General features: G+C 39.6%; 1 protein-coding gene across 1 annotated transcript in view; it reads right to left on the reverse strand.

The window, feature by feature from the left end:
- Positions 1-851: 851 nt before the first annotated feature.
- The window catches only part of LOC149228560 (uncharacterized), a 98,239-nt gene continuing 83,546 nt past the window's right edge, over positions 852-15,544 (reverse strand). The window contains exons 2-4 of the mRNA XM_089375704.1: positions 1,709-1,814; positions 1,433-1,590; positions 852-1,272 (exon numbers count right to left, since the gene is read on the reverse strand). Coding sequence (XP_089231830.1) covers positions 1,008-1,272; positions 1,433-1,590; positions 1,709-1,814 — 529 coding nt within the window. The 3' untranslated portion in view covers positions 852-1,007. The remainder of the gene's footprint in view (positions 1,273-1,432; positions 1,591-1,708; positions 1,815-15,544) is intronic.

Here is a 15,544-nt window from a genome sequence, read left to right on the forward strand (position 1 = left end):
CCGTACATAAAAATAAGCACCAAAAACAAAGTTTTACTTACATGACTCTCTGCTATTGTTCAAAGTTGAATTAGCAAGTTCAAAATAAATTCAAAAAACCAAAAAAAAACAAAAAATGCTTTTAGAGAATAACAAACCATAAGGGATGCCTACCATACCCTCCAACAATAGGGGCTGCCTAGATGTCCTTGATTTATACTGGACATCCCAACGATGCTACCTTTTGGCAGGGGACATCCTTGCATGTCCCATTCAAATTGGAGATGTTGGGTATTTCCCAATCATAATTACATCCCTGAAATGCAGGATACAGACCTACAACATCCAGGGATGCATCCTTCGGTGATTGACTCCTAATGGGACAGATCATAGGTCAAGAAGACATGCAGGTAATCCTGAAACGAAAGCTCAGTTGGCTACCCCTGAATTCAAAATCTACTGTTGCATTCACTCGTAATTAGTAGCATCTAGTTATGGTACTCTGTAAATTACACAGTGAACAGAAACAAACACTCTTCAGATTGTAAGGAAGTTTTGATATGAAAGGGGTTACTAAAAAACTGTAGACAGTTAACTAATTTGTACAGTCATCATCTAGCAAAGGATCCAGATAATATATTCCCTCGAGTAGGAGAGGCACAGTACGGTTGTCATACCAGCATGGAACCAGATATAAAATGATTCTATGATAAGGAATCAGAAAACTCAATGTGATAAGCTGCTTGGAACAAAATGTTGCTCACTTCTGTATCAGAAAAGTACCAAAATAAAGAAAAAGACAATAGGAATCAAGATTGCAACAAAAAAATTCCTATAGAATTGTATGTCAGGGGAAAAGAGGACAAACAATAAATAAAAATCCAGGTTTAAAAATAGTATAAATGTTCTAATTCAAGAGTAGAATAAAATAATGAATAATTTTAATAATAAGAAAATTAGAGTTGAGCATAAGATAATGTACAAAAACCAGTGCCAATTGGCACTTGTTTCTTGACCTCCTTCTCTTCCTAATGCGTTGATGTGGAACAAAGGCAGTTGTTGAGAAATCTAGTCAAAAGATTAGTATAAAGATCAGGCTGGCATCTAAGATGGCCAACATGGGGTGACCATACAAAGTCATGGGAGTCCACCTGTCGCCCACATCTCTTTTGTTCTTCAACAAAATCCTTCACAATCTGAACTGGCAGCACCCTATCACCAGAACTATAAAGGTACAACTGGGGATATGGAGGTTGGTTCCTTGACATTAATTCAATTGTACGATTGAACCTCCTGCACAGAACCAGGCACCAAACAAAATTCTTAACAATGATAAGAAGAATTGAATTTATTAGTCACCACATTTAAAGTCCAAATTTGGGAACATGATTCCTTATAAGACAGTGTAATGAGAATCAGACTTTTAGATGATAAGTTCTTCAGAATGGCACACCTTTTAACACGTGGGTGATTAAAAAAAACAGAGAAAATTTTATGCAATAATGCAACAACTACTGGTTCCATAGCATTAGGCTTGCCCACTGCCCCATCTGTTGCAATGAAGGAGCTTCTCTTCTTAAATATTGCTATTGAAAACCCCTTTGCCCACATCTGCAGCAAATTCAGAAGCCACCCTTACATATTAATCCTAGTATTTGACCACTAAAAATCAACCAAATCAAATTGCACTTTGTATGGAATCATGATAGAAAGATGTCCTAACAGTCACCTGAGGATCTGGTTTTGCAAGAGGTGAGGAGTCGATTATACATCCTTTCATCTGAGCAGTCAAATGCTGATAATGCTCTAAGATTGTATCTAAGACGAAACTGTATCTGTACATCTATGCATATTCTATTAGATTCAATAACCCGCAAAAGCAAATGAATTGAGGAAATAAATAGCAGATATTGTAACATTAAATATTAAATTGGAAGAATTGTCAAAGATTAGTATTTGATGTATAGACGGAAAAAAAAAAACATGTTAAGCAACTCTCCTACATCCAACCAAACGGCTCCTCCAAGACTCAATACCAAGAAAGGACGCTACTTTCAACAAAGAACATGATTGCTTGTGCAATAAAATCTATGTAAAAAATAAGACAAAGAAACACTGATCATGGTAAAGCTCACTACGTACCAAACACTAACCAGTACACCAGCTGGCATCATTCCTACAAAACTAAGGCCACCGTATCAATAATTCTCTTTGAAATGTATACCTGGCCAAAAGTAACTTTGAAGAACAAGAATTGTGGAAGATATAACTTTAACACCCATTGGTCTGTAGGATCCGTTAAACTTGGCATTTTAAATAGGTGCTGACCTCTAGTAACAATACCAAACTGGCAATACCCAAAAAAGAAATCTAAACGTAAGATCCTCATCTGGTAACCAGATCTTCCAGATACTCAATTCGAAGAATTATCCAAACAAATTTGTCTCAGTAGTCTTCTTGTGAGCAATGAATAGCATTTTCAATGACGGCAGGTAGATTAAAATAAGTCAAATTTCTATTTAATCCACATATTCCTGGTGTTAGCATGCATTTTGGACCATAGGCATAATGGTTTTGGGGTTGTTACCCCTAATACTGGCATGAGTTGTAAATTATGACTCTCATCACATCACATAGTTTCAAGGGTGACATATGGGGATACACACCTCCTTTTTGCTGGGAGATGGTTCACTTTTGGTTGGGCATCTTGATGATTGTGGATGTTCTTCTCTTCATCATGGTGAGGCATAGGATGCTACATGTTGGATCAGTGGTTAAATGATGGCATATTTTGGTTGATGGAGCTTTGGGGCTAGGAGTTGGTGGTTGCAATTGATGCCATGGTGAGAGGTGTGAGATTGTCTTTGGTGCTATGGTATTAATGAAGTTGTTCGTTGTTAGCCTATCACTTGATCTTATCATTATGACTTTGGCTCACTGTGCTGGAAAAATTACTTTAAAAGGTCAACCGCTTTAGACCCTCTAAAACATTATAAAACAAGTGAAGCAATATGAAAGGCTATACTATCATAAGAAAGGGATCACCTACTTTATAATCCCATACTAGCCTAAGCAAATATTAAATCATGGTTCAAAAGGTAAAGCAATGGCAAGGTCATTGTATAGGTCATGGTATATCACAAAAAGGGATCAACTCTTCTAAACCGTAGTATTCAAAACCAGTTGATTCAAACCGTAAACCCCGGTCGATTCACTACCTGGAGGAACCTAACTGGTAGAAAAATCGGTTTTTTCATTCGCATGGGCTAGGGTTTCCATTAACAACCAGCCATAAACCGACTGGTTTATGATGGAACTGGCCGGTTTTTCCATAAACCGGTTAGTTTATTGCCAAATCGGCCACAAACCCCGTGCAAATGGTTTTTGGTTGTTTTGGAGCGGTTTTGAGGGAAACTAGGGACTTTTCCCCTCTAAAAATAGCCCCTCCAAGCCTTAAAAGGGATGTATCTCCTCTCATTTGCCTCACACATCTCATTTGGAGTTTTTGTGAGCTTGGAGAGTGTTGAGTTTTTGCTGGAGTAGTGGAACAACAAAGAGTTTGGGCTGAGTAGTAGCCACCATGCCTCCCAAAGCCAAGGATATTGCATGGGCTCATTGTGATATGAATGATGGCAAAATGATCTACAAATATTGCCAAAAATCTATTGAAGGAGGGGGTATTTAGAGGCTGGTACAACACTTGGCTAGGATAAGAGGCTATGTAAATCCATGTAGAGCACCAAATGAAGTAATAGGGCATATTAGGAAAGAATACCTTCATAAGTTTGAGACTCAAGCAGCTGAGAAGTTTGTGACTCGTCCAGTTGAAAAGTTTGAGACTCAACCAACTGCGTTTGATCATGATGGGCACTGATCATGTTAATCATTGACATGTAGAATTATAGTAGGCCAGTGGCCCCATAGCTTGTAGCATTGTTTTTGGACTCTAAAGGCCATTTAGAGCCTCATTGACTATGTATTTTGTTGTTGATATGTATTGCACTCAGTGCCATTTTGATATATTCACCTTTACATGGTATATAGAGGAGCAAACTTTGCATATTTTGTCTCTATTGCTAAGTTGCACGAAACGGGGAAACGGAAACGAGTTTCCGAAACGGGAAGCGATACGAAACGCGACCTCCCCAAATTTTGGAAACGGGGAAACGCGAATATATATATATTAGAAATATTTAAAAATTATTAATATATGTATGTGCAATCATAAAGAATTAATGATACATTTACATTATATGATTATAATTTATTACATTTAAACATTAAGATTAAATTTACATCACATTTACTCATGAGTCATGAATAATCACATAATGAAAATAAAAATATAGGAACTGGAAAATCCAAAATCAGCCTTTATTTATATTAGTATATGAGGCTGCAAGTACAATAAAGACTATAAGGCCGTAAGAACTATAGAGACAAGTCACAAAAGACTAATCCTCATCATAACAATCCTCATCAAAAATAGAAGCAGCAGAATGCTCAACAGTGGATGGTGGTGCTGAAGAAGATGATGCACCAATTCCACTTCCAAAATCGTCCTCAATATTCAGGGCAGCAATAGAGAGATCCAAATCAGGATTTTCTGCATCCACAACCCATTCTTTAGAAGGACCACTGTTGTATTCTAGACCCCTACGAGATGCAAGGCGAAGGTTGGAGTGCACATAAACAAGATCCTCTGCTTTCTGTGAGCCCAACCTATTGCGCTTCACAGAATGAATAAAACCATAAGTGCTCCAATTCCTTTTTGCTGATGAAGAGCTTGCCACTTGTGAAAGAATACGAATGGCAAGGCTTTGCAAATGTACACCATTTGCTCCATGACAAATCCACCACCTAACTGGATTCATGGTGCTTCTCTCCTCCAAAGCTGATATATCTGCATAATCATCTATTCCTGCAGCAAAACTGGCAAATTCCTCCTTTACCTCCCTATGTAGATGAGAAGGAAACATTATCATAAGTGCTTTTTTCACCCTAGCTGAAACAACTGCCAGTCTCCAAGAGAAACGACTTGCTGAATAGTGTGATGAGAGAATGAGACAAACTGCTCTTTTATAACTTTAGAATAGGTTTCTAGAACATCCTGGAAACCCTAAAAAAATTTAAAAACAAATTAAAAAAAAATAAATTAAAAAACAACTGTTTTTTTGGGGAAACGTGGCTCGTACGGCCTGGAAACGCGTTTCCGGCCGTACGGCCACGTTTCCGTTTCGGGAAACGTGGCCGTACGGCCGAAAATGCGTTTCCAGGCCGTACGGTACGGGGAAACGCGTTTCATTTCGTTTCCCCTGGGGAAACGACCCCTAGGGCCACGTTTCCTGCAACTTAGCTCTATTGGTTTGGAATCATGGTTTTAAATCTTAAAAATAGTTTTTCAATTAATAATTAATTATGTCATTTATTTTTTTAAAGACCGATTCATTGAGATCTAACCAGTCCTGGTTTTACCAGTTCTGGTTCGAAACCCGGTTTGATAGGTGGACCAGTCCAGTCACCGGCTCCAGTTTTGAATACTATAAAGCATCTATTTAAATTCACTCATCCATGGACCTGTTATCACACAAACTCATAATCTTATGATAAAATCTGAAGCTCAAGTGTGATCTGAGTGAAACTCAAAAGGCGGCAATTGTCACCTCACCAACCCTCCTCTCACTTCAAACAAGTTCTCCTCTGGCTCAAGGGGGCTTCCCTAGGTTAAGATTGATGGGGTTTAAGGCGATGAGGATCAAGATGATATGGAGAGTAAACCTAGCAAAATGGTTTTGAAAGAGTTTTAGAATATGAAACTAGTGTCTTCCTTTTCATTGGGCATATGGGGTCACCAGGGCTCCCTTGAGAAGGGAGAGAATGGACATAGGGTGATGACTAAGGATGCCCACTACTAACCTTCGAAGATCCTCTTATAGGGTGTTGACTAGGGTTGTCCACTACTAACCCTAAAGGATCCTCCTATGACTTTTACAAGCTTCAAGACAACTTCAAGGAAAGGTTTTCCACTAGTACTCTTCCTAGGATAGGATTTATCCAAGCATAATACAAAGACGTGTATCCTCACCACTAGATAGTTACATTTGAACTTTGTATACTCAACAAATAAATCCACAAGATTCAAAGAGATCACTTGCTCAAGAAATCATTTCTATTTAGAGATTCTCTTCTACCCATCACACTAGGTCCATTTACCTTTCTCCTTTTATCATTCATTTCATTGTTGCTAGGTTCTTTATAATCCCACTCATTACTACACAAAGTGAGCCTAGTAACCAATAAGTAACCCCCCCCAGCTCCGATTGGGAACCTTTCCTAAATCTGAAGTGACAAGAGAGTTGATGAGGTAACAATAGACAAACTCCTAAAATCCACAAGGATAGTACCCTAGTTTTGGTACTTCAAGCGAAAGGTGCTAGTTTGTGTGGTAACACACTCCATTACCCTTGTTCCCTCTACTTCAAATGGCATTCCCCCCTCTTCAAATTGATTGTTTCCTCGTTGTCATTGGCCCATTCAAATCCCAACAAGGCATGGTAATACCCCTTTCATCAACAATTTTGATGATTTTGAAAGTTGTCTATTTCGATGACTTAAAATTATGCCATTGTCCTTATAATCCCCAAGTTGACCTGAACATCCTCCATGCAATAAATAGGATCTATCCTATATTAATTCGCCAACCAAAATTGAATGGGAAAATATACTAGACATGGTTTTCCCATCATTTCCCATGATATCTTCAAGAGGATTTTCATCTCGAATCCCAAATCCAACATGATATCCCCCACGTCACATCCATGGATCTAAACATCCATCTAGACTAATTTGTCAAACTTTTCTCTTATATAAAGGCACATAAATATGTCCTTCTTTTCCCCCTTCGATCAACATGCCAAAGGCCTATCTAGACTTGCCCATTTATTCTCCATCATCCAAGAGCCTAATGAAGATTTGAAAGAATTTATGAATCAGTTTGGTCGAGACAGTCCCTCTTTTAAGTACTTATTATGTTCCTTGGTTGCACTCTTTCCATAAATGCTCAAAAATGATGGATTCGAAAGATGTATTACAAATTAACTCTACTCACAAAAGCCTCCATTCAGAAATTTCAAGCTATTGTAGTGTTTCTTGCATCATGAGCTGCCTTAGCGACTACTTCATGTAATGCTTTCAAAGCTTCCTTAAAATAGATATACTTTATTACATTGAACCCAAGGTTTGCAAGAGCTTATTTCCTTATATGGGGAGGCTCTTACTTGAAATCATCGGTTCTTATGCAAGCCCCTCCTAATCACCACATTAATCCAAGGATCCTCAGCTCAACTATATGGAAGAGCTATAAATTCACTAGGTTTGCATTTCTTTGTCTTACTTTAGTCTCCCACTTGCTTATTAGGTTGAGACTATCCTTGAGCAATGGCCCATGGTCCTACAAATACCACATCTCAACATCCTCAGATATGGACAATCTCAAGGGATGTGTGCCACCTCATCATAATTGTAGCATCAAATGTGCAACACAACCATTTCAACCATCTCTATATGCTCCTGTATACCCACCTCTAAAACTTCCACCATATCCTCCTCAACGCCCCCTCTCGACCAATCTAGAATTCGCCTCCTCCACTCAAATGATCTCATCACAAATCATTCCACCAATGCCTATAGGGAAATAGTTTTATGTGGTGTGGGTATTCGTCCTACAAATATCATAAAGAATAGTACATGGGGAAAATTAAATTTTTAAGCATCCAGGAAAGAGGTGGGTGGTGGCCATAGGACCTACAGATTTCACAATATTCACTTGTGATGTTTCCTAGGAATATGGTTGGTAGCAGCATCGAGTTAGGTGCATGTTAACCCACAGGTTTGTTTATGTAACCAATGATATGGTCATCTTGGCCTCCACACTTGAGTGTCTAAAAAGACAATTGGATGGTCTCATGTTGTTTTGCAGCCTTCAAGGATTGACAATCAACCTTGGGAAAACCAAGGTGATGATCTTCAATTGCTTGAAGAAGTCTCTTTCAAATTTACACTTTTACTTCAAAGGGAAGGACATTGAGGTTTCACTTTTCAAGGCCTAGGTTTAGGTTGACGTAAGCCCTCTGAACCGAAGTGAATAAGAGTTATGGGTCTTGTTATCACAAAATCTAGCATGCCTACAACCTAGTGCAAAGTGTTGAAAATGTAGCGAGTAAAGGTCTTTTGGCTTGTGCCTTAGCCAATGAAGACCTCAAGTTGTCCTCATGAGTTAAACTTCAATTAGGATGAGTTATTTCCAATTTATTGGAATAATCACCAAATTAGCATGCGTAGAGTTGGAGCTTCAATTAAGTGGAGTCTTCATCAGTTTGACTACAAAACTAGGTGGCAGTTACCAATTCAGTTAGAGCGAGTTAGTCTTCAATCTTGACTTAAGGAAGAGCGAGTTAGATCTCTAGTGTTGATTGGAGAGAGCACGAGTTAACAACTCTAGTGATGATTGGAAGGAGAGCGAGTAACACTCTCAATTAACTTGCTATCAGAGCTCGAGTTCTAAATTTTAACTAGCCTAATTTAGCATGGATCGAATCTATAAAGAGCAGGATGAAGGCACGAGGAATCACAAGTTTTGTGCACAAAGGTTTGTGACAAGACAGAGCTCACAAGGTGTGAGAGAGCCTTGTTTGTGGAAAGCGCAGAGAGATTGTGTCCTAAGTAGTAGGAGATCACAAGTGTGCTAGGATAGGAGTTGGGATCAAGGGTTGGCAGTGTAGGAATTTACAGGGTAAGTTCCTCAGAAAGAATACCAAAAGGACACCGCTCACAACCAGATCACAGATCAATACACCAGTATTTTTGACGTGGTTAAAACCCTCAAAGAGGGAAACAGTCCACGGCCTGTCCCAACGTGGGTACTACAGGCAATTTATTAATCAAAGAATGAAAATTTACATAAGCTTCTCTCATGCACGGATTACCCAAACAATGACCCTCCATGCGCTTTAAATAGAACTCATGGACCAATCGGGTGTCAAGCCACGGATCAAGTGTCGGTAATACCGAGGTGAGAGTGAACCGTCGGATCACTACATATCGTGACCGTCGGATTGTAAGTTACAAAATGTACAACGGTAAAGAAACACACTTTACCTAACTCTATACCTAACTCTATACTAGACCAAGTTGAACTTAACTATTTCCTATGTGTCGGAATATCCTAACATCCCCCCTTAAGAACAACTTGGGATAGGATTGAAGGAATTACAAATATGACACAATAGGAGAAGGAAGGAGGCACTAGAGCCTATCCCCCCTTAGTGACAACTTCCTGAACTCCAAGCATATATCGAAGTTTAGTGAACTTCGCCTCTGTGAGAGCCTTTGTGAAGATGTCTGCAACCTGATCATCTGTTGGACAATATTGCACTTCAAGAACATGGTCATGAATGAGCTTTCTGATGAAGTGCATGTGTAGTTCAATGTGTTTGCTGCGCTGATGCTGGACTGGATCTTTGCATAGCTGAATGGCACTTTGATTATCACACCAAAGTGTGGTTGGATGCTGCTGCTCAAAGCCAAATTCTGATAGGATCTGACGAAGCCACAAGGCTTCCTTACTAGCTTCCACGGCACCACGATACTCTGCTTCTGCTGACGAAAGAGAAATGGCAGCCTGTTTCTTACAAGCCCATGTAATAGGTCCTGAACCAAGAGTGAAGACATAACCGGCAGTAGACTTCCGATCATCAGGGTCACCAGCCCAATCAGAATCAGTGAAACCAACTAACAGAGGAGCTGCTTTGGCACTGTAATGAATCCCAAACTGTACTGTACCTCGAACATAACGAAGTATTCTTTTAGCTGCTTTCCAATGACTTTCACGGGGGTTTTGCATAAAACGAGCAACAAGGCCAACAGCAAAGGAAAGATCAGGACGAGTATGGGTTAAATACAAGAGTTTTCCTACAAGTTGACGGTATAAGGTAGCATCAACTTCAGGAGAAGTACAAGAGACTGAAAGTTTGACTCCAGACTGAAAGGGAGAAGGGGCTGGCTTACAGTCTTCCATGTGAAAATGACGAAGAATATCACAAGCATACTTGGACTGGGAAAGGAAAATACCCTCCTTGGATTGCAAGACTTGAAGACCGAGAAAATAGTGTAAGTGTCCTAAGTCTGTCATTTCAAATTTCTTTTTAAGGCTGGACTTCACATGGTTTATAAGGTTGGGATCACTACCAGTAAGAATAAGATCATCAACATAAAGAACAAGGATGATAAGAGAGTTGCCCACTTTCTTGGTGTAGACAGTATTGTCAGAATGACACCTAGAAAAGCCAGATTCTAAAAGAAAGCTATCCATTTTGGCATACCAAGCCCGAGGAGCTTGCTTGAGGCCATAAGGGGATTTCTTAAGTCGACAAACAAGGCTGGAGTCTGTTTGTATGAAGCCAATGGGTTGTTCCATATAGATTTCTTCCTGCAAGTCCCCATGCAAGAAGGCAGATTTAACATCCATCTGATGGACTTCCCATTTTAAAGAGGCAGCAAGGGAAAGAACAAGGCGGATAGAGTTCATTTTGGCAACAGGGGAGAAGGTTTCAGTGTAGTCAATGCCTTCAACCTGTGAAAAGCCCTTAGCAACGAGACGAGCTTTATTTTTATCAACTTTCCCATCTGGTCCATACTTGGTTCTGTAAACCCATTTACATCTAACAAGTTTGCGTCCCTTTGGTAGAGGAACAAGATCCCATGTATCATTTGTCATCAATGAATGATATTCTTCATTCATAGCTGCTTCCCAATGTGGATGGCCTGAAGCTTCTGCAAAAGTGTCAGGATCATGATTTACTGGAGCTTGAGCCAGTAAAGAAGAGGCTCTTTCAAACTGAGAACGTGTACGTCGCTGATCTGTAGGATCACCGGCAAGATCACCTGCTGCATCCCGAGTAGCACGGACCCATCTTGGAAGTTGAGGATCCTGAGAAGGTGGGGGAGGATTATCATCCTCGCTTTCATCATCTGAAGAAGAAATGTTTTCAAAAGTAGAAGAGATAGGAAGAGGTGGCACATCCGCCGGACTAGGCTCGCAGGCCGATTTATTTTCATCAAATTTTACATCTCTTCTAATGATAACATTTTTGGACTTAAATGGAATAAGTCTATAACCTTTTACATCTTCAGAATATCCAACAAAAGTACATTTCTCACTCTTAGGTTCTAAAGCTTTATGCTTTTCATCTGGAATATGGGCCCATGCTTCACTTCCAAACACACGAAAGTGACTTACATCTGGTTTAATGGAACTCCAAGCTTCTTCTGGAGTGATATTCTCTAGAACCTTAGTAGGAGTGCGATTGATTATATAATTTGCACAATTAATTGCTTCGGCCCAAAAACTAAGACTGAGTCCTTTAGATTGCAGCATACAATTAGCCATTTCCTTTAAGGTGCGATTTTTCCTTTCAGCTACACCATTTTGTTGTGGAGTGTATGGAACAGTATGTTGCATTTGAATTCCATTTTCGGTGCAAAAGTTGATGAATGTGTTTTTAACATATTCTCCACCATTATCAGTTCTTAGCTTAAGAATTTGATGTCCAGATTGTTTTTCAACAAAGGCTTTGAAGGCCAAAAATGTGTTAAATACTTCGCTCTTGAGTTTTAAGAAGTATACCCAAGTGCGTCTGGAGAAATCATCAATGAAAGTTAAGAAGTACTTGCAGCCAGAGAATGAAGCAACAGGAAGAGGACCACATAAATCACTGTGCACAAGCTGTAAAGGGGCTGAGGCGTGCCAAGAGGCACGTTTGTCAAAACTGTCCCGATGATGTTTTCCGAGTACACATCCGGAACAAACACCATCTCTGCAAGATACCATAGGAAGACCTGTCACCATATTTTCTTTACATAGATGCTGAAGGGAGCGATAGTTTAAGTGACCAAATCGCTCATGCCAAAGTTTGCTCACTTCATCATTATGAGCAACAAATACTGAGGGAAGATTTGATGACCCAAAGTTGTGAAACTTATACAACCTTGTGGAATCATCAGCAAGACCAGTAGCTAGAATCTGTTTAGGATCTTTTAGATCCTTGATTACAACATCATGAGGTGAAAATTCAACAATTTTACCTTCACCTGAATGAGTTATCTGATATACAGATAGAAGGTTGCAGGATAAGGTTGGAACACATAATACATCATTAAACTGACCATTGTCTAGATGAACAGTTCCAGTCCCTACAACATTAAGAGATCTATCATCACCAACATATATATTTTTGGTGTTACAATCATTTAAAGAAAAAAACATGGCTTGGTTTTTGGCCATGTGATAAGAGGCTCCAGAATCAATGAGCCACTCATGAGAATGAGAAGAAGAAGAAGATACATTTAATGCATAACCAGACTGAGATGATTGACAACGACATGCAGAAAGTGCCATTCCGGAAGTTGAAGTTGAAGTAGGCTCCACATGGATGTTATGTTTCTTCATTGCGGCTTCCAAGGCTTCCATCTTCTTAAAGCATTTAGATTCTAAGTGGCCATCTCGATTACAAAAGTTACAATGTCTATCAGTCTTCTTCCATTTGTTTTTATTGGTCTTATCATTTTGCTGAAATGATCTTTCATTTTGAGGCTGAGTTGGTTTAGGACCATTCTTTTGAGGATATGACTTCTTAGGATTCTTTGAATTTGGTTGCTGCTGGGCGGCTAACGCTTTCGTGGAAGAGTTTCCAAGATTAAGAAGACCAAGGTGTAAGAGTTTTTCTTGTTCTCTTATTAAGGAATCACAAAAGGAGTCAAAGGAAGGGGCCTTGTAGTCTTTTCCTTGACAAATGAAAGCTTCCCTTGTAGAATGGAAAGTGGAAACAAATACAGAGTAGGCTGGTCCCAACTTAGTAAGGATGGAATAAATAAGGTTACCATCTTCTTTCTTAACTTTAACACCTTCCAAGAGATATCTAAGGGTCTTGAATTTGGACAAGAAATCTTCAATGCAAGAAAAATTATTAGGATCCAAAGTAAGCAACTCATTTTCAAGTTGATGGGCTCTAATTTCATTTTTAATCCCAAAAACTTTAGCAAGTTTTTCTAATGCTTCATGAGGAGTCTCAAGTTCTGCAATGTGGAATCTAAGATCAGGAGAAATAGACATCCCTATCAAACCACGTGCTTGATCTTGTCTATTTTCCCATTTTGCAGCCTTGTCTTCATCTTTTGGTTTCTTCTCTTGGTCTGTGGCTATTCTGAAGAGACCTTTACTTCTAAGTAAATCTTCCATGTAGGCTACCCATTGGAAGTAGTTAGTGCTGTCAAGAATGACTTGGCATGGACTTTCCATTTTTTTTTAAAACTGAAGCTGAAGATGCTGAAAGTAAGTGTTCCAATGGATAGATCTCGAAAAAATAGGCGGTTTTAAAAAAAACGGCTCTGAAAAAGGCTTCCGGATGAAGAAGTTATGGCTTTTTGAAAAAAAATTGTTGACGTTGCCGGCAAAGTGCGCGAATGTGCGGGAATGAAAAAATCCGCCCCCACAAAATGGAGACTTGAACCCAAGACCTCTACTCTCTTAAAATAGCTTTGAACCAATTGATCTATACAAAAAATTTGAGAGAGAGAGAGAGAGGGGGGGGCCTTGGTTTGCGTGCTTGCCTTGAGAAAGCTCTTTTTCCCTACAAAACACAAAACACAAAACCCAACACGAATATGCAAAGAAAAACGAACCTTGCGGCTCGAAGTTAGCTTTAGCCAAAAAACTAGAAATTTTAAAAAAAAATCTCAAAGTTAGCTTTAGCCGAAAAACTAAATATTTTTCTCAATGTTTCTGATTTTCCGAGATCACACTAAGGTGCAGGGAAAAGAGCATACGCATGAGAAAAATCCTTCCTTTCTGTTTCTGATTTGCCCAGATCGCACAGAGTCGCAGGGCAAAGAGCATACGCAGAAATGAAAGGTATAGATCCGGTTAAAAAAAAGGCTAAATAAACCGAAACCGAAATAAGCAGAGAGAAAATAACAGTAAACTGCAAAAAACACTGTATACCTCCCGATCTGAAAAATGACGCAGCTAGGGCTACCAGAAACCTTTTCGCGTGAAACGAAAGGGGTTCCTCACTGGAACAGATGCTCCGAACGCAACAGAGCAGTCCTCTCGGCCCGAAAGCAGTCAGAAATAGCAGATCTAGGAAACGACAGCCGCATGCAGTTCTACCGGCTTCAGATTTGGATCACCAACGGACGCGGCCCTCAAATAGCTCTGATACCATGTAGGAATTTACAGGGTAAGTTTCTCAGAAAGAATATCAAAAGGACACCGCTCACAACCAGATCACAGATCAATACACCAGTATTTTTGACGTGGTTAAAACCCTCAAAGAGGGAAACAGTCCACGGCCTGTCCCAACGTGGGTACTACAGGCAATTTATTAATCAAAGAATGAAAATTTACATAAGCTTCTCTCATGCACGGATTACCCGAACAATGACCCTCCATGCGCTTTAAATAGAACTCATGGACCAATCGGGTGTCAAGCCACGGATCAAGTGTCGGTAATACCGAGGTGAGAGTGAACCGTCGGATCACTACATATCGTGATGTCGAATTGTAAGTTACAAAATGTACAACGGTAAAGAAACACACTTTACCTAACTCTATACTAGACCAAGTTGAACTTAACTATTTCCTATGTGTCGGAATATCCTAACAGGCAGGGCAAATCCAAGCTAGATCAGCGAGAGAACAAGTATGTTCTCATAGAGACAGATTGCTTTGTATTTGATTCAATTGCTCAAAATCAATAAAACCATGTCAAGGAGAAGGTTTTCCCAGTTGGGTTTCCTGAGAAAAATAAGCGTGTCGATTTGTGTGATGTGTTTTTATCTCTGTGTTTTAATTATGCTGCTTATGAATTGTTAAGAGACTTTGTATCTTGGTGAAAGTAAACTAGATTTCAGTTTTCAGTATTCATCTAAGTAGTTGCAAAGTTTTCATGGAAAATTTAACATGGTATCAGAGCAGAGATCAGCATAAAGACCAACACCAGATTGACCAGTCAGTGAAGAGCACAGATCAAGCAGGAGGTTTGCATTAGAGTTTGAAGAGAAGTTGTTTTTACAGGCATTTGTTTTGTGCCGATTTAAAAACAAAAACAAAAACAAAACAAAACAAAAAGATTCAAGTAAAAAAGAGCAAAAAGTGCCCGCCTTTTTTTTAAAAGAAAAAAAAAATGAAAAAAAAGTGTAGCGCGTGGTGGTCGACAGCCCAACTGCTGCCAAGGCAGTTGGCCAACCAGCTGCAGCAATGGAAACGCGCAACGAAGGGAGGTCAAGAATGTTGTCGGCAGATCTGGAAGTCGAGACAGTTGTGTGTCAAGAATGGGAAAACATGGGACAGATAACAAACGACCTGACTAAGCCGCCACAGTCAACGGGCCACAAGAGCATGTAGGAAGATTGTGATATGGCAACGGTAGAATGGTCGAGCAGAGCAGACTCCGTGGCTAGTATAAACACAAAGCCAACCGACTAGCTAACGACAAAATTACAGCTTCGA

Source organism: Pinus tabuliformis, chromosome J (assembly GCF_031772625.1).
Source record: "Pinus tabuliformis cultivar Carrire ecotype Pingquan chromosome J, CPIR1, whole genome shotgun sequence".
Classification (NCBI taxonomy): domain Eukaryota; kingdom Viridiplantae; phylum Streptophyta; class Pinopsida; order Pinales; family Pinaceae; genus Pinus; species Pinus tabuliformis.